The 23,566-nt window shown below is 41.9% G+C and overlaps 1 protein-coding gene across 3 annotated transcripts in view; it reads right to left on the bottom strand.

Annotated features, from left to right (window-relative positions):
* Positions 1-23,566, bottom strand: part of MATN2 (matrilin 2) — a 189,519-nt gene that overhangs the window by 52,733 nt on the left and 113,220 nt on the right. For 2 of the 3 annotated variants that reach the window (XM_006900358.1, XM_006900357.1), the window contains exons 6-7: positions 12,618-12,740; positions 1,108-1,230 (exon numbers count right to left, since the gene is read on the bottom strand). In XM_006900358.1, coding sequence (XP_006900420.1) covers positions 1,108-1,230; positions 12,618-12,740 — 246 coding nt within the window. The remainder of the gene's footprint in view (positions 1-1,107; positions 1,231-12,617; positions 12,741-23,566) is intronic. The other variant, XM_006900359.1, reaches the window with a different exon arrangement.

The raw sequence follows: 23,566 nt of genomic DNA, 5'->3' as shown, positions 1-23,566 counted from the left end.
GAAATAGCTCTATTGCTCCTAGGAGCTCTTAACCCTAGGAGCTCCATACTATTATCTTCTTCACATTAAAAAAAAAAAAATAGATGAGAAACCAAGGCTTGGAAAAATGAAGTAACTTGTTCAAAATATACAGTAGAGCCAGTCTACTGGAGGAGATCTGAATTCAAGCCCATCTGACTCCTAGCCAATGAATACTCTGGCCAGCAAATAAAATATTCAGACTCCACCAAACTCATTGCTGTTGTGTTGGTGGTATAGAAGTGAGAGTAGCTGCTACAAACTCAGTGCTGTTGAGTCAGTTTGGACTCACGGTGACCTTCCATTGTGTGCCCAAGGCTATAAATCTTCCTGAGAAGAGACTGCCCATCTTTTGAGCAATTGGTGGATCAGAACTGCCTGAGATTCTCAGCCATATGGCTGGGAACAGCCACGGGACCCCACCACCAGCGAACCCTCTGTACTGAATGCATACTGAGCCTTGCAGCACTGTTCTATTTTACATGAATTGGTTCTTTTAATCCTTACAACCCAATCTGTGAGGCACTGGTGTTGCAGTTACATCGATTCTGATTCTCGAGGACCCCATATGTATGTACAGAGAACGGTTTCATAGGGTGTTCAAGGCTGTGACTTATTAGAAGCAGATTATTAGGTCTATCTCTCATGGCAGGGAGCTCTATGGCCTAGTTACAAGAAGCTGCACTGCAGTCCTGAAGACATGCAGTTCGAGGCCACCAGTTGGTCCACGGGAGAAAGATGGGCAATTTGTTCCCATGCGATTAACTGCCTCTGAAAACCCACTGGAGGGTCAGCTCTGGGTTGGTTCTGACTTGACAGCATACAACAACAACGTCTTCCTAGTCCTCCTTGCCAACATTTGCACTAGTAGTCATTCAAATGCTTAACTGTCTGTGCCAGCCTATGAAGTAAGTATTATTAATAGTCCCATTTGATGGATGATGAAACCGAGCCCAAGCAAGATTATGTCCATTGGACCATGAGAACCACAGGAAACCCAGGCGTCTCAGGAATGACTGGCTGCCAGTGAAACCCAGGGTGCCTGCTGGAGGCTCTCCCCAGCATCGCCTGACCCTCGGGCACACTCACGGCTGCAGGTCTTGCCGTTGGGGTCCAGTGTATAGCCTCGGCGGCAGCGGCAATAATAACCCTCCTCTGTGTTGACGCATTCGTGCTCACAGTTTGGTTTATTCAGTGCACAGTAGTTGATGCCTGAGGAGAGAAAGAACAAGCCTTATCTTCAGGGTCTCTCCCATGGGGAGAGCTGGTGGTGCCTGCTTGCTCAGTGAGCCCCAAATGGACCATGACTTCATTTATTCATCAACTAAATGCCAGGCCCTGAGCCAGATCGGAAGGTGAACTAAGGGTGTGTGTGTGTGTGTGTGTGTGTGTGTGTGTGAAGTGATAGTGGAAGGGCATGGTGGGTGAAGTCACATATCCTAATAAGAGGGGGGTAGAATTATAGTGGAAGGGCATGGTGGGTGGAGTCACCTGCCCTAAGGGGCTTCAGCTGTGGTTTGGGAGGAAGACATGAGCATACAACAGAGTACAGAGGAGGGGACTCAACTGAGTCTGGGGGCCAGGAAGTCTCCCTGGAGGATGTAATGAACAACTGAAAGCCTAGACAAGAAGGAGTCAGGCAGATGGGAGGGCTGGAGCGAGGGGAGTAGAATGAGGAATCGTAAAAACAAAGGCCTATGGATTCGGGTCAAGGAGAACTCCACATCTGGGGAGGTTCGAGGAGCTGAGTATGGCAGGAACGTAAGAGTTCAGAGGCAGCTGTGAGGTCAAGACCCTGTGGGCCATGGGGTGGAGCCTATGAGAGGTGAGACAGGTGAGTGGAGGGCTGGGACTATGTGGTGCTATTGGTCACAGACCAGAGGTGTGCCTTTAAGAAATCTTTGCGGAGTTGGGGATTCCACTCTTGTTAAGATCTACATCCTTGAAAACTCAATGGTGGGGGCTCATTAGCTAGAGTCGACTTAACAGCAGTGGAGGGTTTTTGGGATGTTTTGGGGCTTTAAAAATAGGATAAAGCTCTGGGAGCTTGTTTGAAAGAACACCTGAAACTGGAATACACCTGCTGGTTCCTCAGCATTTGTCTCTTCCCCATTTGATAGCAAACAAACAGAAAATGGAGCAAGGGCCACAGCTCCCAGCCCTTCCCCTTTTGAGAAAGAATGAAAAGCTGAGAAAATCCAGTCAATCTCTTTCTAGAGTTAATCTAATCACCAAATATATCCCAAAGCATGAGGGAACTGCCTTCTCCAGTAGATCCAACAGTGACACTGGAAAACAGTAGGCTAAGGCCGGATGGATCTTGGCTGAAAGCAGAGAATACCAGAAGAATGTCTATTTGTGCTCTGTTGACTATGGAAAGACATGTGACTATGTGGATCATAACAAACTATGGTTAACCTTAAGAAGAATGGGAATTCCAGGCCACTTAATTGTGTTTATATGAAATCTCTACCTAGACCAAGAAGCCTTGTCCAAACAGAGCAAAGGATTAAAATTAGGAAAGGTGTGCAGAAGGGCTATACCTTCTCTTCATTGCTATTTGATTTGTATGTTGACAAAACCACCTGAGAAGCTGGACTTTATGAAGAAGAATGTGGCACCAGGATTGGAGGAAGACTCGTTAACAACCTACATAATGCAGATGATACAACCTTGCTTGCTGAAAGTGAGGAAGACCTGAAACACTTGCTGCAGAGGATCAAGGACTGCAGCCTTCAATATGGATTGCATCTCAACATCGAGAAAACACAATTCCTCACCACAGGACCAACGGGCAACATCATGATTGATGAAGAAATGATAGAAATTGTCAATGATTTTATCTTGTTTGGATCTACAATCAACACCGTTGGTACAAGCAGTCAGAAAATCAGGAGATGTACATCACTGGGGAAAGTCTGCTATCAGCGGCCTCTCCAAAGTCCTGAAGAACAATGATGTCAGTCTAGAGATTAAGGTTTACCTTGATTCATGCCACAATCTTTACAATCACCTGCTGTGCATCTGAGAGCTGGACAAGGAATAAGGATGACAGAAGAAGGATTGATGCATTTGAGTTGAGCTGTGGTGCTGAAGAAGGATGTGGAATATCCCATGGACCACCAAAAGAACAAACAGATATGTGTTGGACAAAGTGCAACCAGAATATACCGTGGAGGCAAAGCTGGTGAAGATTTGTCTCACATATTTTAGTCATATTAGAAGAGGCTGTTCCTTAGAGAACAACATCATGCTTGGAAAGGTGGAGGGTCATCAAAGGAGAGGAAGACCCACAATGAGATGGACTGATGCAGAGCCTGTGGTAATAGACTCAAATGTTTAAGGGATGAAACGGATGGGGCAAGATAGGACAGGGTTCAGATCCATTGTTCATGGAGTCGCTAAGAGTTGTACTCGTCTCCATGGCACTCAACAACAACAGCAACAAACTAAAACTGATCTTGCAAAACATCCAGCTATTGAGGAGAGTCAAGAAGTCGTAGGTTCCATTAGAAAGGGTTTACATGCCTCCACTTGCCCTGAGTGAGGGCACATGAACATTCACACCATCAAACTAAAAAATACATCAGGAGATATAGTTCTGATACAGCCCAGGTGACTGCAGTTCTGTCCTAGTTAAGAATAAGCCCTGTTCAAGCTATGTTCCTGCTGAATGACAGAAAATGGCATCATTACCAGTAGCTGATTAGTAATTTTATTTCCTGGTAGAAAATGCTAAGATCCCACAAACAGTAAGTCTGAGGGAGATGAAAAACTGTAAAAGGAAATAATGAGCCTTCCTGAGACTGGTGTTAGGGGGGAAAAGGTCACTGCCAACCTCACTGGCTGGGCTGGGTTAGTTTAACAGACAGCATTGTCCTTTCTTTGGGGATGCTGCCTTGCCAACAATAGACAGTTTTTCTCGTAAGAGAACCCTGACCCCTAGGGAATGAATCACAGTTAGTCTAAGCCAGCTCAGCAACCATATTCTTCTTTGCCAATATTGGTAGAAAAAGAGACTTTGTTCTTCTAGTTCTGACCCATGTGATATAAGAAAAAAAAATTTCCTCCTTGAAAGACAGTGATATATAAGGAGAAATACTTTTTCTTGTCCTTTTCTCTTTCTTTCTTTGGCTCTCGTAGAATGAGGATATGATGCCTGGAGCTGCAGCAGCCATCTTGCAGCCACAGGGAAAATAAAATTGAGGTTGAAAAGTCAGCATGTAAGGATAGCAGATTAAAAGGACAGAAAGAGTGTGAGTTTTGGTATCACTGAGCCAACCTAAGGATAAATTACTGCTGGAATTATTAGGCAAAAAGGTAAAAGTTTTAATCACTGGATGTTGTTTTGTATGGTAAAAAATGAACCTGATAGAGAGGGAAATCTGAACCATAATCAACTGATAATGTACACATTTCATTTTTATTCATTATGTCTCTTTGCAAAAAAAAGTGTCTGAGACAGTCTACATGCAAAGAACTTGTAGGTAGGACACATGCCACCCTTGTGTATCAGTGGCTCCCTTGCTGTCCATAGAATAAAGACCAGGACCTCTGGCAAGCCTAGGAAGCGTCACATAATCTCGTTCTGGCTTATTCTCAACTCTTCTTATGTTCTTTGCTCTGCGTGCTCCAGACACATTGACTTTCATTTCACTGAACATCCCATACTGGCCTGTCTCCCTTTTGTGCCCTGGCCTTCCCACTCCACTTCCACTGTTACCTAGCTAATCCCCATCTTTTTTTTTTAAAGTAAATAAATGTTTTACTGTAACAGGTTTACTTACAAAGTTTATATACACTGTTTTTCACACCAGATCTTTCCCATTTCCTTTATCCACTCCTCCCGCCTCCCTCCACTTATCAAATTGTGCAACCATATGATTAACCACCCCACTTCTCTGCCCATCCTCACCCCTCTGCTCCTCCTCTACCCTCTTTGGATCCTCATACATGTTCTACAAAAATGGTCTTAAACAGTATTTGTCCTTATGGGACTTAGTTCACTTAACATAATGCTTCCCAGTTCCTCCCAAGTTAGGTAGTGATTTACAAAATCTTTGCTCCTATGTGCTGCGTGGTATTCCATCATTCCAATCCATTCGATTGTGGTTGGACATCTGGGCTGTTTCCGTGTTCTTGAGATGGGGAACAATGCTGCTATGAACTTTGGTGTACAAATCTCCCTTTGTGCCTCAGTTCTCATTTTCTCAGAGTATATTCCAAGTAGTGGAATAGCTGGGTCATATGGAATTTCTATGTTCAGCTTTTTGAGGAAGCACCAAGTTGCCTTCCAGAGTGGTTGTACCATTTTACAAGCCCATCAACAATGTGTAAGAGTTCCTATCTTGTCACATCCTCTCCAACATGTATTACTTGCTGTCCCGTTAAACTTTGCCACTGCTACTGGAGTAAAATGGTATCTCATTGTGGTTTTGATTTGTATCTTTTATTGCCTGTTATTCTGTATCTTTTATCACGTTAGCTCAGTATCCTTTTCCCAGTGATGCCTCCCATGACTTCCTGATGAAGTAATTTCTTTCTCGTGCTCTTTCACAGCTTTCCTCACAATGATTACTTACCACTCTTTTTTTTTTAACTGAAATTTTAATGAAAGTGTATAGTACTTAACATTTCTTTCATGTGATGCATCAATCTCTATTTCTTTCGGATGAATGACCACATACTTTTTCTGATCCCAGAGGCATTCAATAATGATTTCTAACATCGCTCTCTTTCTCTCTCTCTTTTTCCTCTCTTCAACTCATAGCAAGCTAACATGTCTTAAGCACCTAATAAGAACCAGGCAATAGGCTAAACAGTTTATAAATACTTTAGAAATACAATCTCCTTTGGTTGTACAGAATAGTATTATTCATTCAGTATTATTAGTCTTAATGTTAAGGATGTAGAAATGAAGATTTGAAGATAGAAATATCCTCTCTTTTTTCTTTTGAGGCACTGATATCTTGTTCAAGATCCTACAGCTTGCAAAATGGAGCAGCAAATGGAACTTAGATCAGGGGAACTCCAGACCCGTTCCTTAAAGGACACATTACGTGTCTCTACATTGAGTGGTTAAGAAAAAAAATTCTATCTTGGAGGAAGTGCAGTCAGAGTGCTCCTTAGAGGCAAAGATGGTATGCTCCGTCTTTACTTTAGGCATACTGTCAGGAAGGACCTGTCCATGGAAACAGACATCATTCTGGGAAAGGAGGGTTAGAGAAAGAAAGGAAGACCTTCAATAAGATGGCTTGCTATAGTGACTGTATAGTGGGTTTGTGTATATCTGAGCATGGCACAGCGTAGGGCAAGGTCCAGCTTTATTGTTTATATGGTCACTGTGCATTGTAACTGACTTGATGGCACCTGTCAACGGCATTAAGTGGTGGACAGAACTACCTGCATTCACAGAGGACAAATCTGAGCAGTCATTAGGACATGCTGCAGGTACTGGCATAAAGGAAGAGATGCTGCCTGGCTGTTACTGACACACTCTCCACTACACATCCCTTCTGCACCAGAAAAAAGGAGAATACTGTTAGCTGTGTGCAGTTTCTGCTCACCCTCATCTGGAAGTCATCAGCAACCTCACCCCTGAAAAGCAAAACCTAGTGCCCTGTACAAGCAATGAAGACTTGATCAAGAGAAACAGTCTGGCAATAAAACCTCAGACAGACACAAGGCACAAAGGATCCAGCAGTGTGGTGGGTATGTAGGAGCCACCTCCACACACATCAGTAACCGAGCTCTCACAGAGCTGAAACTGGGTCATTAGGAGAAGGTGAAATGATCATCAGCACATTGTGTTATAGAAAGCCAGCATTGTCTTTTGGATATAAGAAAGACTCACACCCAAAACAATCTCAACTGAAAAACATTTAGATGCTTAATGAGGTCATTATTCAGTTATCTGGCAAGCAGCTATTTTAAATGACCTTCTTCTGGACAGACTGTTATATATAGCAGAGGCATAACTGAAGCTCTTTGTTTTATTTACATCATGTATGCATGTGTGTGCTTCTTAGATATTTACTCACTCACTAAATACTTACTGAGGACCATTGTAACTCATATATCATTGGGCCTCCTCACAAGCTGTGAAGTGGTTCGTATACATAGAGCCAGGCTTGGGCATAGCTTTATCTGATAAGTCTCAGAGTCACCAGTAAATCCTTCTAAGGTCAGATAACAGGACTGTCAGATAACAGTCTTTATGATGGCCAACTCCGTGTACAGGCAACTCCAATAAAGGAGAGGCATCTATATGTAACTCAAATAAAGAAAAGTCTTCTGGGAAGATTGTTGTTCTATGACACAAAATCAATCCTAACTCTCAGTGATCGTAAGGAACAGATTAGAATTGCCCCACAGGGATCCCAGATGATAATCTGCATGGAAGCTCATTGTCAGGTTTTTTCTCCCAGAAAGTCTCTGGTGGGATCAAATGGATGACCATTCATTTAGCAACTAAGTACTTAACTATTACACCACCAAGTCTCCTTACTCAGAAAGACATGAAAGACTAGTGACTCCAGGAAGCGCATTAGAATGCCAGCTGAGTGGCACTGGGAGTGAGAGGCTGAAATATTGGACAAACAACCAAAAATTTAGGAAGTCCTGTTGCTTCATTTTAGGAAATCCAGAGCCAGAAGAGCAAAGAGGTCTGCCCAAGGTCTGATACATGTGACATGGCCAAAGAATGGACATTCCTTCTCCCAACTCAATCTCCATGTGCTTTTTCAGGTGGATGATCTCCCACTCCAGCCTGGGGGCCCCGAATGAGCAACCTGGAACCCAGCTCTGAGTCCCGCCCATGTCAGATTCAGTCCTGGAGCTGCACCTGGACACCATGCCAAACCCAGTTTCTGGGCTTTGCGTAGCTGCCTTATTAATTTGTTTCAAGTCAATGACAACACTCTCTAAATATAAGAAATGGTGTCCAGAGAAGGAAGAACAAATCTCAAATCTTGGCCGGGGGTGGGGTGGGGTTGGGGAGCAGGATCTGTTAGTAACATTCTGCCTTGAACTTTTTTACCCAGCTTAAAACATCAAATTCTTTCGAAAAATAGATTTCTTATTAGATTTCTAAATAGCCACCATCCATCAACCTCCCATTAACTGTAAATGGCTGTACTCAGAGCTCTAGATTTCCAGCACTCAGTTCACTCAGGAGACCTCAGACAAGCTCCAGATTTTAAATCCAACGTCCTCTCCCGTCAAATGCTCCGGAGTATGAGTGGCAGACAGTGAGCCTTCCACATGAGCTGTCTGCCAAAGTCCTCCGAAGGCATTAAGTCAGGGGAGGCTCAGGAGGCTGACCTCAGGAGTCAGGAGGGCTGGGCTTCCAGCAAAGACAACGGAAAATGTAACGATGAAGCAGGATGCTGGAAGAAGGGCTCATGAGGACACCATGCTTTGGGGTGGGGAGGAATGTCTATTTTTCTTGGATGGAAAATTAGGGCACCTGGCTATAGAGGAAATGGAGCTATAATACTGACTATATGTAAATGAGTGTTAGAGACTGTGGACTGTGGCACAGTCTACAAACAGGTCCATCGGTGGGCTGATGACTGGCAAGTCACACTACTCCCAATGGTTACTTCCTTGACATGTTCCCTCCTGATCTTCCTTCATAGTGGCCTGCTCACTGCCTTGGCTCCTTCTCCTGTTCCGAGTGCCTCTCCAGGCAGGGTGTGGGAAAAGAAGCAGGCAATGAGGGAAGTGTGGATGATTAGTAAGAGATGCAGGGCTTAAAGGAAATTCTCTCCTCCGATGGCCACGTGCCTAACTCATTTCCTTCTCATTCCATTAGTCACACAGAATGAAGCCTGCAACCACAGTGAGGGTGTGAGAGGAACCAGAGCTCATTATCCTCTTCCACATAAGAGCATTCTGGTCCACAGATGAATGTACCTTTGAGTGATTTTCCTGGGTGCCTCAGCCGGTAATAGACTCATTCTTGTAAGAAAGGTACAAGCAGTACAGAGGGGAGATCAGCTTAGAGAAGCTGACCCTCTGGTATCTTGTATGCATGTGTGGTCTAATGGAAAATATTCCATCTATCATAATTGTTTTACGTTCTGAACACTCTCAATTAAAATTCCCATTTAATTTTTGGAGGTTTTTAGGGTTTGTATGCAGGCAAGGCAGTGGGAATTATGTTTTATAAGCAAAGCCTGTTCCAAAACATGGGTTCTGCAACCATCTGCCACTAGAAAGGTTTAATGTGTATCACATTGAATGGGGAAGTGAATGCGTGCTACCAGCAGAATGTGAATCATCTGAATTCAGTCAGAGTCCACCCTGATGCTCCAGAGAGATATACAGTCAAACCTTTAAAAACTCAACCCTGTTACAGATACTGCCAGGAAGGAGTGGGCGAAGAAGCATATAGAAAAACACATTTCTAAACAGAAACTCCAGAGAATTCTGTGAATAACATTGTTGGGAGGGCTCATTCACTGTGCGTGGGTGGGCATTGGATTGTGGGGGTATATTTTTTAAATTCACAATCCTCATGGTTTCAAAAGGCCATGTGTCTCACAAAATTGAGTAATTCAGCCAGTTGCAGTTTTATCCATAATAAATCTCAAAAAGAGAGAAATTTACTCATTCATTCCTTCAACAAATATTGGGCTATACCTATTGGATATGGCCAACCTAGGAGTTGAGGATTCAGCAGGGAAAAAAATTAAAAAAAAATATCAGTTGGTGATAATCGGATCTAGTGGTTTGTCATATCTTGGAGACAGTGCATATCTGTTCGTTCTCTTGGCCGTCGATGGGATGTTCAGTGCTCTTCTCCAACACCACAACTCAAAAGCATCAATTCTTTTTCTGTCACCCTTATTCATTGTTCAGCTCTCAGATGCATAGCAAATAATTGGAAAGACCATGGCCTGAATCAGATGCACCTTAGTCCTTAAACTGATGTCATTACTTCTCAATAATTTGGATGTCCTTTGAACTGTGAAGAGAATGAGCAAATATGTCTTAAAGAGGGTGCAGCTGAAGTTCTCTTTAGTGGCAAGAACAATGAGGCTTCCCCTCACATACTCTGGGCATGTGGCTAGGAGGGGCTATTCCTTGGAGAAGGACATGATGTTGGAAAGGGCGGAGGATCCAGGTGGATTGACATGATGACTGCTGCAATGGGCTCTTGTGTGTCAGGAAGTGTGAGGATGGTGCAGGATAGAACAGGGTTCAGATCTTTTGTTCACAGGGTTGCTATGAGTCATGCTCAACTCGACAGCATCTAACAACACAAGTGGTTTCTCAGGAATAGTCTAGCTTGATGGATCCTGTTTGATGTCTGTCACAGATTGAATTATTTCTCCCAAAAATATGTGTCAATGAGGCAAAGCTAGGATTCTCAATACTATGTAATTTCTCAAAATGTTACAAATCTTAACTTCCATGATGTTAATGAGGCAGGATTGGAAGGGTTTATATAACAATGTAATAGTCTCCCATGATCTGAGATATGATCAGCAAATCAGTTGTTAGCATATTAGGGTGGGATACAAAATCCTTAATCAAGTAATATAGCCCTGTTTAAAGGGATGCAAAAATTCTTAATCAAGTAAAAGCCCTGTGTAAAGTGAGTTTCCCTGGGATGTTGTCCTGTAGCAGCAGAGGAGGGGTGGGCGGGGAGAAAAAGGCAACAATGAATAGAAATACAGAATCTCTGTAAACGTTCATTAAAATTAAGAAAATAATTTTTTTTAAAAAAAAAAGAAGTATTTTTATATGTTAGCATCAGGGAAGCCATTTTGTTCTGACAGCTATTTTTTTTATTTTATTTTATTCATTTTAATGAACATTTACAGAGATTTTGGATTTCCATTCATTCATTGTTGCACTTTTCTCCCTGCCCACCCTTCCCCCTCAGTTCACTCTTCTCTTTGAAAAGTAAAAGAAAAATTCCTTTATTGGTATATAATCCCCCCACCCCAAGTACACTCCACTATGCAACCTTAATTCTGGACTCTTGTGATAACCATAATACCCTATCATATATCACTTTTATATCATTCTCTCCCTCATCTGTTCCAATGCAGTATACATAATGTATCCAGTTTTTCTCAGTCTTACCCCAACCCTGATGTCTGTCCCATTCTACAACAGTGGCACTATGCAGTATTTGTCTTTTTGTGACTGAGATATTTCACTCAGCATAATGTCCTCCAGGGTCACCCATTTTGAATAATATTGCATGTGTTCCTTGTTTTTCAATGCAGCATAGTATTCCATTGTGTGAATATACCACAGCTTCCCTATCCATTCGTTTGTTGACAGGCACTTAGGTTGTTTCCAACTCCTTGCTATTGTGAACAAAACCACAATAAACATGGGTGTGCATATATCTGCTTGGATGTTGTTTATGGTCTCTTTAGGGTATATTCCCAGTAGTGGAATTGCTGGGTCAAACGGTGTCTCTATTTTCAACTTTTTTTTTTTTTAGGAAATGCCAAACTGCCTACCACAGTGGTTATTTTTTTTTTACTTTTTTAAAAAATTTTGTGTGTGTACTGTCAGATCAGATCTGATCTGACTGGTACAGGAGGAGATTGTTCCTCCTTCTCCAGCAGAGCATCTGGTTATTTGAACCGTGCACCTCTGGGATTGCAGTACACCTTCTTGCCTCTAGGCCACCAGAGCTCGCCTATTTTCAACTTTTTGAGAAAGCGCCACACCACTTTTCACAGTGGTTGCACCACTTTATATTCCCACCAACAGTGAATAAGGGTTCCAGTTTTTCCACAACCTCACCAGCATTTGTTGCTTGCTGTTCTGTTAAATTTTGCTATTCTGACTGGGGTGAGATGGTATCTCATAGTAGTTTTGATTTGCATCTCTCTTAGAGCTAGGGATTTTGAACATTTCTTCATGTGCTTGTTAGCCATCTGAATGTCTGACAGCTATTTTAAGAAATGTATGCATCAGTAATTTTGGCAATACCATGTTTTGCTGAGCTTTAAGTTCTAGTACATGCTGACCAAGCTTAGTTACCATTCCTTCTGCACCTAGCCCAGGGCCTGGACACCCATGAGAAGTCAGAAACAATAATGACTCCTGAATGTAAAAAAAATCTCAATTGACGACTGGAACAAACTTCGTGTAACCCCCATGCCCAATCTCTGTATATAAACTTGATCTTTGCTTCCTTTAGGGATCGGGACAGTTTAAGCACTACCTGACATTCTGGCTGCATGCTTTGTTGGTCTCTAAACTTTGGTTGTTTAGAATCTCATTATTTAACAAGAGAGAAAAGGAGAGAGCAGTGAACAGAGAGGTGGTGACCTCAGTACCATCAAGACAGAAGAGCTGGGAGCAGACTCATGAAGACATCCTGTAGATCCAAGTTTCTACATTAGGAAAGTCCTAGGACCAGTAGACACTGAGAGAAAGCCTTCTCCCAGACCCAGCCCGAATTTGGACTTACGCCTCTTAAAGTGTAAGAGAATAATTTCTGTTTGTTAAAGCCATCCACTTGTTGGATACACCTTGCTATAACAAGGGTACTTCTGCTACAGTAGTGCTTGATAATGAAGATGGGGCCCACGTCTGATTCCTGGGCATCTAGTGTGACTTACGTCTGCAAGTTTTCTTATCTGGATTCAGGGTAAATCCTTTCAGGCAACGGCAAGAGTAAGAATCCTCTGTGTTAACACACTCATGCTGACATCTGTGATTAGATGAGGCACAGTAGTCTATCTCTGGAAAGAAAGAAAAACAATAATAATGAGGCATATGACTATAAATCTAAAATGAAGCTAAGGGATTTTTCAGTCTTTATTTTTTTCTGAACAGGTAAAATCCTATGATCTTGAAGAATAACACCACAATAAAAAAATCTCTTAATAAAGTTATTTTCACATTTAAGGTTAAAATTCACTCCCTCCGGACTCCCTACCAAACTCTAGTAAGAAAATTCTTTTGACATAGCATAAAATGCATATACAACATATGACGAGGATGAACCTTGAAAATATTTTGCTAACTAAGTCAGACACAAAATTACAAATATTGCCTGAATTACATGAAATATCTAGATTAGGCAAATGCAGAGAGAAAGGGAATTTACTAGTGGCTACAGGGCTAGGGGACTGATTTCTGTTGTTGTGTGCCATAGGGTCGGAACTGACCCATAGCTGACTCCATGGCCCCTAAATCTATTTCCAATATGTAATATAGTAAACACCACCTAATCAGACTTTTAATAAATTTTAGATGAACCAAGACCAGGAAAGTATGTCCACACACTCATTTGTTGTTAATAGTTCTTTATAGTGTGCTATATTAAAATATATAATAAAACATTTTCCATTTTAACAATTTTGAAACATACATTATATTCACTAGGATATGCTACTATCGCCACTGTTTCCAAAGGTTTTTTTTGTCATCTTGGTGGCCTAGTGGTAAGAAGCCACGCTCCGATCTCAAAGGTGCATCATTTCAATCTACCATCTGTTCCATGGGAGAAGGATGGAGAGTCTCCTCCTGTGAAATTTACTGTCTCTGGAAACCTTCTGAAGAGTCTGCTATGGGTTGTGAAAAATGGAAACAGCTCATATGTCCATCAACAAATGAATGGATTGAGAAACTGTGGTACATTCACACAACAGAATACTATGCAGTACTCAAAAGCAATGATTTAAGAAATACTATATAACATGATAATCGGGATGGGAGTGTCAGAGACGGTGCGATTGGCACAGGATAGAACAGCGTTTAGGGCTCTTGTACATAGGGTCGCTATGAGTCGCAAGTGACTTGATGGCACATGACAACAACAACAACAACAACATTATAACATAAGAAAGGACAGAGACTATTATTCTGAGTGAACAAACTCAGGCTTATAAGGAAAAATACTATATAAGACCATTATTGTAAAAATAGAAGGATGATTAGTAAGATGTGTATAAAAGTCCTAGGGGCATGGGGATGGGGCAAGGTGGCTGAGGGTAACAAGGAAGAAAATCACAGAGTCCCAGGGTCTGGTGGGCAGAGGAAGAAAAAAATAGAACTCTGTCACACGTGGAAGACCAAATTTTGTGTGTTATGTTCAGCTGTGGTTGGACATTTGAGCTGTTTCCATGTTCCTGAGATTGTGAATAATGCTGCCATGAACACTGGTGTACAAATCTTCGTTTATGTCTCAGGTCTAATTTCCTTAGGGTATATTCCTTGCAGTGGAATAACTGGGTCATATGGAATTGCGATGTTTAGCTCTTTTAGGAAATGCCAAACTGCCTTCCAAAGTGGTTGTGTCATTTTATAATTCTACAGTGTATGAGAGTTTGAATCTCTCCACATCCTCACCAACATTTAATGCTTGCTGTCCTGTTAAACTGACACTGTGACTGGGGTGACATTGTACCTCATTGAGGTTTTGATATACATCTCTCTTACTGCCAGTGATTTAGAGAGTTTCTTTATATGTCTGTTGGCCATGTAAATGTCTTTCTCTGTGAAAAGTCCATGTCTTTTGCTCATTTTGTATTGAACTATAATTCTTTTTCTTGTAGAGGCCCTGTAGTGTTCTGTAAACTTTTGTTATGAGACCTTTATCTGAGAAATCATTGCCAATTTTTTTTTCCAGTCAGCAAGTTTTCTTTTCATTCTCTTAGAAAAACATTTTTTATGGTACACAGGGACTCAGTCTTTAGAAGGTCCCATTCATCAATGTTATCCTCTCTTGTTTGTGGGTTCTATTTTGATGACTCTTACAAGTTGGTTCTGATGAATACAGTCTTTCTTTCTCTCTTACATTTCATTATTACTGCATACAAGGTCAGTCACGAGAATGTTACTGTAATTCGTTCACTTGTTGCTAGAATTGACTCATCATTGGTTTCAAAGGCTGTAAATTGCACGAGAGGAGACTGCTCATCTTTCTTCCAGGGAACCACGGGTGGATTCAAACAAGTGCCACATTTGAGGTTAGCAGCACACCCCCCCTAAAGACTATGTATGCCACCAGAACGTCCTAACTGTAAGGTATGTACTTAGGGCATGTTGCTAAGAGATTCGATCAAAAAGGACATTATGCTTGGAAAGGTGAAGGGTCAAAGAAAGAGAGAAAGGCCCTCAATGAGATGGATTAACACAGTGACTGTAGCAATGAGCTCAAAGGTGTCACAGATGATGAGGATGGCACAGGACAGAACAGGATTCTTAACTATTGTTCACAGAGTTGCTACAAGTCATACTTGAGTTGACAGCACGTAGCAATAACAACTACATGTTTTTTAAAAAATTCTCCTAAACAAAACAAAAATCCTAGGTGTTAAGTTGGCTCATCACAACTCAAATATGTAGTATGTCAAGGATCATCTTTATTATGTTATACAGCTGAGATTTCAGGAGAAAAGCAGTCAGGGGTATGAACAAGGAATACAGATCACAAAAGAAATAGAAATGTCTAATAATCACATTAAAATGTGTGAGCCCCAAACTACAAAAGAATGAAAAAATATATAAGCTAGAATACAAAAAGAAAGAAACATAGTATTAACGTTACTATTCATTCATTAGATAAATGTTTTCTGAACATCTTCCATGGGGCTAGCACTGGGATCAACAGTGAGCAAATATATACTTTTGCATTCTGGGACATTATGTTATTGCTTTCCTGTTATTCCTTCATACTACTTGTTGTTGTGTGCCATCGAGTTGGAACTGACCCATAGCTGACCAAGGGGTTATCAGATACAGTTAATCGCACAGGAGTAGACTGCCCAGCCTTTCCTGTTGAAAAGCTGGTGGATTCCGTGTGCCTTTGGGATCCCAGTGTAGCTTCTTACCACTAGGCCATTGGCACTCCCTTGGTACTGCTTAATGGATATCAACTGGCAACCTTTCTGTTATTAACTGACTAAAAATGATTTGCACCATCCAGGGATCCTCAGAGACATTACAGGTATCCATTATAATATCTTATATTGGAGGGGATTGCTTACTAAGTAATCACACCAGTAAAAAAAGGCACAATTCTATATGCTGATAGTTTTATGAAGAAAATATCAACAAAATATTATTTAACATTTTCTCCAAGTAAATAAACAAAAGAGAAACTGTAGTTGGCTTAAAGCATTAATGTTGTTTTTGTTGTTATGTGCCGTCGAGTCGCTTGCGACTCATAGCGACCCTATGTACAACAGCCCTAAACTCCGCTCTGTCCTATGCCAATCACACTGTCTCTGACACTCCCATGCCAATTATCCCAGTCACTGAATCAATCCACCTCATAGAGGGCCTTCCTCTCCTGCGCTGTCCCTCCACCCTCCCAAGCATGATGGCCCTCTCTAAGGACCGGTCTCTCCTCACAACATGTCCAAAGTATGTTAGACAAAGCCTCAGAATCCTTGCCTCCAAGGAGCCACCCGGTTTAACCCTTTCCAGGACAAATCTGTTTGTTTTCCTAGCAGTCCATGGTATTCTCAATACTCTTCTCCAGCACCACAGCTCAAAAGCATCAATTCTCCTTCTATCCTCCTTGGTCATTGTCCAACTCTCTGATGCATAACAAGTGATTGCGAAGACCATGGCCTGTATCAGACGCACATTAGTCTCCAGAGAGATACCATTGCTCTTCAGTACTTTGGAGAGGTCCCTAACAGCAAACTTTCCCATGGCAATGCGCCTTTTAATTTCCTGGCTGCTGGTGCCAAGACTGTTGACTATGGAGCCAAGCAAACTAAAGCTGTGTACAATCTCAATCTCTTCACCATCCATCCTGATGCTGTCAATTGGTCCAGTGGTGAGAATCTTTGTCTTTTTGACATTGAGCCTCAATCCATATTGTAGGCTGCAGTCCTTGACACTCTGCAGCAGGCGCTTCAGGTCCTGCATAACACAGGTTGTTGATAAATCATCCACCAATCTTGTCCCCACATTTCTCCTCATAGAGATAATCTGTTCTGCATATAGGTTGAAAAGGTATGGAGATAGGATGCATCCCTGGCGTACGCCCTTCCCAATTTTGAAATGAGACAGTATAAAATGGTACAAAATATTTGGAAAGTAAATTTTTTTAAAATTTTATTTTATTATATTTTGTGTGTGTACCGTCAGATCAGATCTGACTGGTACAGGAGGAAATTGCCCCTCCTTCTCCAGCAGCACATCTGGTGGATCCAAACCATGTGCCTCTGGAATTGCAGTGCAGCTTCTTGCCACTAGGCCACCAGAGCTCCCTTGAAAGTAAATTTTTAATATGCATAAAAAGCCATAAAAATGTTAATAGTAAATGTCCTTTTAGGTTTAGTTCTAAGAAAGTGATCAGAGGGGCAATGAAGAGTTAAATAGGGAATGTTTATTCAATATGATTTAAAATGGCCCCAAACACGCTGAACAAGTGACATGATACATATGTACATCTGATAGAGCATTATGAAGATATTAATGTATTTTGATAAAATTTCAATGGCATGTGAAAGTGTTCATTATTTAATGTTATACAGTATGATTTCATGCTGGAGAGGCATGTGTCAAATGGATATTAACTATGGTTACTTCTGGGAAATTGGATAATAACTCATTTTCACTTTATTCTTTAAGGCTATTTATGCTATCCAGTTTTCCACAGTGAGCACATTACTTTTGCTATCAGAAAAATTATTTTAGATAAACATACTCTTTCCAGAATTTTGAAATTAGTTGCGATGGTAAGCAGATATAATATAGCAGAAAGAACAGTGTGGGTGGTGGCCAGCGATTTGGAGGAGAAAATAATCAGAGAACACCTCTGGGAACAACATGGGTAATGCAGATGCTGATGTTAAAAATAAAACACACAGGCAGTAAGTAAAGTGAGTCTGCGATCTCAATACAGGGCAGTCACTATGAGGTGACTAGCATCACTGGGTTTTGGAGAGACAGGAACTGAATATCTATCTATGGTTTTCTGTTGTTATGTAACATCAAGTCACCTGAGACCCATAGCGACATCTATGATAAACTCGACATGAGTGATTTTCAAACTTTCAAGCCTCTAAACATTTTGTTCAAATGAAATTTTACTTTGCAGGGCAAATAAAACAGTTGAGAGCGAAGTTCTTTTTGTTGATGTGGTACAGTGAATTATTTAATATGGCCTTTCTAGCCAGTCCTTGGAAGAAGATATCAGACTGGGAAAGATAGTGGGTCAACAAAAAAGAGGACAACCCTCAGGGACAGAGTGACACAGTGACTATAACAATGGACTTGAACATGTCGGATATTGTGAGGATGGCACGAGATAAGGCAGGATTTGAGCCTGTTGTTCATGGGGTCTCTATGAGTAGTAATAGACTCAATGGCAGCTAACAAAAAATCTACTCATTTTGTTCTGTGATACAAAATGATGCAGTGGGATTATGCAAATAAGGCATTTGTGGTCCAGTAGGGGGTTGGATTAATTAAAAAATAAATTAAAAAAAGGGGGCAGGGGTTTGGATAGTCTGCTAATAGGAATTTTGTTGGGGGTGGGACCATGAAAAGAAAATATATGGAACACTAAACAAGCGGACTGGTCCATTCTGCCTTCCCATGGGGCTTAAAGGGAGTCAACTGCAGAAACAGAATGGAGGCAAGGGGCTGCTCACTACCACCTAGAAGAAGAGTCAGCAGAGCGGAGTGTCTTTTGGACCTAGACCTCCTAAGCTCGGTCCCCAAGGTAGAGAGAGCTATGAGAAAGGAGAAGACTCAGCTGAGGTGGCAAGAAATGGCAGCAAGAGCAGTAAATAAATGACAACAGCTGGACCAGGTGACCAGCAGGGGATGATACAATGAGCTTCATGGCCCATGAGATGAGAAAGCTGAGTACCTTCAGCAGGAGGTCTGTTGCCAGAGTGGACTACTTCTGGGTCTTGGTGGGGGAGCCACGGATACACTGGGAATGAGACCTAAGAACCTTCAGGCTGAAGCTTACTGGCAGAGTGTGGTGTCTTTGGGCACTTACTGACTTAACTAAAGAGGTTTGTAATACCCAAGTAGGGCTGATGCTGAGGGGCTATAAGGAGCTAAGGGAAAGGCCTGATGGGATATGACGTAAGTTATGTGGACCAAAGAACCATTCTGTCATCCTCATTCCTGAATTTTACCCAATTACTTCCCTAACAATCCCCGTAAGTTTGAGTGCAGTCTGTAAGTTCGAGAGTCTGTAAGTGCAGTCTGTAAGAACTTACGAGTCTGTAAGTTCTGTGTGGCCACTGTTACACACTACTGAACTCAGCAGAGAAGGAGAGAAGTGGGAGGGAAGGCTGGCATCAGAATCGGTAAAAAGACTGCAGAGAGGAGGTATAGCTGACTTCCACTTCACAGGAACCAGCCTTTGGCTAATGTGGATCTTGATTCTCTCTCCTTCTCCCTGTGAAGTTAGAGGAGGAGGTCTGATGCTATTCAGTTTTACAGTTGAATTTCGGGTGGAAATGCCTGAAAACTGGCCAGTAAATTTTCCTTCCACTCCTTTTTTCCATGTGAGTTCTCTAGGACACAGTTTGAAAAACATCTTTCAATGCATGAAAAGAAAAACAAAAAAAACAGAACCATTAAGAAGAATGATGAGATGGTGCTGGATGCTTGAAAATCTATTACTATGAGGGCAGATGCATGCTCTGGTTAGTTGAGCATAGTATTATTAAGAAATGTAATTAAATTTTGCTTTGTCATTCTGTGCTGCCTTTTGGAATCTTCTGTTCAGCTCTTTAGTGTCTTGAATCCTTCCTTGTGCTTTGGCTTCTCTACATTCCAGTGCAATCTTCAGAGTTTCTTCTGACATCCATTTTGGTCTTTTCTTCCTCTTCTGTCTTTGTAAAGGCAGCACGGAATGACAAAGGAAAGTATTACAATGAAATGTGCGAGGAGCTAGGGTCGGAAAATCAAAAGGGCCGAACTCGTTCAGCATTTCTTAAGCTCAAGGAACTGAAGAACAAATTCAAACCTCGAGTTGCTACAATCAAGGATGCTTTAGGCAGAATGTCAAATGATCCAGGAGGTATCAAAAGAAGATGGAAGGAATATACTGAGTCATTATATAGAAAGGAATTGGCAGATACAGAAGAATTTAATGAAATAACATTTGAGCAAGAGCCTATGGTGATGAAGGCAGAAGTTCAAGCTGCTTTGAAGAAAATAGCAAAAAATAAGGCCCCCGAAATAGATGGTATACCAAGTGACATATTTCAGCTAACAGATGCTGCCCTGGATGTGCTCACCAAGCTGTGCCAAGAAATCTGGAGAACAACCACTTGGCCAACTGACTGGAAGAGATCTATATTTGTTCCCATTCCAAAGAAGGGTGACCCAACTGAGTGTGGAAACTACAGAACAATATCATTGATTTCACATGCAAGCAAGATTCTACTGAAGATTATCCAAAAACGACTGGAACACAGAGAACCGCCAGAAGTTCAGGCTGGGCTTAGAAGGGGTCGTGGTACTAGGAATATTGTAGCCGATGTTAGATGGATCTTAGCTGAAAGCAGAGAATACCAGAAGAATGTCTATCTGTGTTTCATTGATTATGCAAAGGCATTTGACTGCGTGGGTCATAACAAACTGTGGCTGACTCTGAGAAGAATGGGAAGAATGGGAATCCCAGAACATTTAATCGTGCTAATGCGAAACCTATACTTGGACCAAGAGGCAGTCATCAGAACAGAGCAGGGCAACACTGAATGGTTCAAAATTGGGAAGGGTATGCGCCAGGGATGTGTCCTATCTCCATACCTTTTGAACCTGTATGCAGAGCAGATTGTCCGAGAGGCTGGGCTTTATGAGGAGACGCGTGGTGTTAGGACTGGTGGAAGAGCTATCAACAGTCTGCGTTATGCAGATAACACAACCTTGCTCGCTGAAACTGAGGAGGACCTCATGCACTTACTGTAGAGGGTCAAGGACTGCAGCCTTCAGTATGGACTGAGGCTCTATGTCAAGAAGACAAAGATTCTCACCACCGGACCAATCGGTAGCATCAGGATGGATGGCGAAGAGATTGAGATTGTTCACAGCTTCAGTTTGCTCGGCTCCACAGTCAACACTCCCGGCACCAGCAGCCAGGAAATAAAAAAACGTATTGCGATGGGAAAGTCCGTTGTTAGGGACCTCTCAAAAGTACTCAAGAGCAACGGTGTCTCTTTGGAGATGAAGGTGCGCCTGATACAGGCCATGGTCTTTTCAATCACTTGTTATGCATCAGAGAGCTGGACAATGACTAGGGAGGACAGAAGGAGAATTGACACCTTTGAGCTGTGGTGCTGGAGAAGAGTATTGAATGTATCCTGGACTGCCAAGAAAACAAACAGATTCATTGTAGAGAGGGTTAAACCAGGCTGCTCCTTGGAGGCAAGGATTCTGGGGCTTCGTCTGACATACTTTGGACATGTTGTAAGGAGAGACAGGTCTTTGGAGAGGGACATCATGCTGGGTAGGGTAGAGGGACAGCGCAGGAGGAGAAGACCCTCAATGAGGTGGATTGTTTCAGTGACTGGGGTAATCAGAGGCAATGCGGCTGACACAGGATAGAGCAGGGTTTAGGGCTGTTGTACATAGGGTCGCTATGAGTAGCAAATGACCCGACAGCACATAACAACAACAACAACAATTAAATTTTGTAGTTTAATACAAGCCACCTGATCAGATTAAGGAAATGGCTGATGCTGATGCTATTCACTGGGAAAATATGCTGCAAAAAGACCTCTTTACAGTGGTAAAAGTGAGGATGTCACTTTGACATTTGACTCAAGCTGTGGTCTTTCAAATCATCTCACAGGCATGTGAGAGCTGGGCAAGGAATAAGGAAGACCAAATAATTGATGCCTTTGAATTATGCTGTTATGAAGAATATTGGAGATACCATGGACTACCGAAGAGCAAACAAATCTGTCTTGGAAGAATCAGGACGTTCTTTAAAAGTTAAGGATGGTAAGATTTCATCTTGCTTGCTTTGGCTGGGTCATCAGGAGCCACCAATTCCTGGAGAGGGACATGATGCTTGATAAAGCAGGTGAGTAAAAGAAGACTCTCAACAAGACAGAGTAATGCAGTGGCTGAAAAAATGGTCTCAAATATTACAACAGTTGGTGCAGGACCTATTAATGTTTCATTCTGTCCTACATGCAGTTGCTGATAGTAGGACTGAAGTCAACAGCACCTAACAACAACTACTCCAAAAGAATACATGGGTGAGTGGGTGTGGAGAAGGGGGTTAGGGATTTCTGTGTGTTTAATGACAGCATGCCCAGTGTTTAATATCTGTAGGTGTTACAGAAGGTGGTTCAAAATGGATGACATTTTGCTGAGTGAAATATCTCAGTCACAAAAGGACCAATACTGCATAGTGCCACTGCTGTAGAACAGGACTGACATCAGGGTTGGGGTGACACTGAGAAAAATTAGATAAATTATGTATACTGCATAGAAACAGATGAGGGAGAGAACAGTTTAAAAGCGATACATGATTGGGTATTATGGTTATGACAAGAGTCCAGAATGAAGGCTGCACAGTGGAGTGTACTTGGGGTGGGGGGTGGGGATTGTATACCAATGAAAGAATTTTTCTTTTACTTTTCAAAGAGAAGAGCAAACTGTCAGGAGCTGGCTAACCTGCAAAGCAGGATCAGCAATGCACTGTAAAAACAGCAGGACCACTCATGCTTGACCAGCCCGTTCTACAGTAAACAACTCCAGGAAGCAGTATGCTAATGAATAAGGAGTGACCAAAGGCCTCAGAATTCTAGGAATGTGATACCTTCTTGTTTTCCAATAGATATCATAGGATATCCTGGAAGATGTCTTTGTTTTGTGTTGAGGTCTGGGCAGGTTTGATCTACCAGTCAACATCTCAGACAGATAAAAGATAATGTGATTACCCCTGCAGGCATGTTCCTAGGACATGTATATATACCCTGGCCAGAATAATAAAGCTTGCTATTCGCCATCAGCGAATAGTCTCTCTGTGTCTTCATTTCAACCTGGTGCCTCCTTTTGGTGGAATTCTCCCGACATATCAGGGTTGGATGCCCGATAGCAAACTGGTGGGGAGGGGTCAGCAGGGAGGAAAATGCAACAATGAATGGATGGAAATCCAAAATCTCTGTAAACATTCACTAAAATTAATAAAACAAAACCAAAAAAAAGGAAGGTGGTCAACAGATGCTTGTTGAATTAAGCAATGGTTCTTTGCATTACTCTCAGTCGAGTATTTTGTGAGCATTTAGATGAGGAAACATTACTCATTAATAACTGGGAGTCAGTGAGAATGGAAGTGAAAAGATTGAAATTAAAATAGTCCCTATAGTTCTCAGCTGAATTAAACTCAGGTTTCTATAGTTCTCAGCTAAGTTAAACTCAGGAATTTTTCCATTGTCCCTGGTAGAGCCCCACACCCAGCTGTATCCAAGGCAACAGTATTTCAAGAATGGCTAACTGAAAAGCAGGGCAAACAAGCAGATGTTTCTCGACTGATAACCAATGTATCTTGTGCTTTTCCACTGCCCTGGAGTTTGAACTCATTGTATACTTAAGAATTTGTGACACCACCCTATAGTTAAAG

The sequence above is a fragment of the Elephantulus edwardii genome, unplaced genomic scaffold (genome assembly GCF_000299155.1).
Source record: "Elephantulus edwardii isolate Elephantulus edwardi_28Jun2011 unplaced genomic scaffold, EleEdw1.0 scaffold00282, whole genome shotgun sequence".
Lineage (NCBI taxonomy): Eukaryota > Metazoa > Chordata > Mammalia > Macroscelidea > Macroscelididae > Elephantulus > Elephantulus edwardii.
Note: the sequence above shows the minus strand (reverse complement) of the source record. Positions and strands in the feature narration are given on the sequence as shown.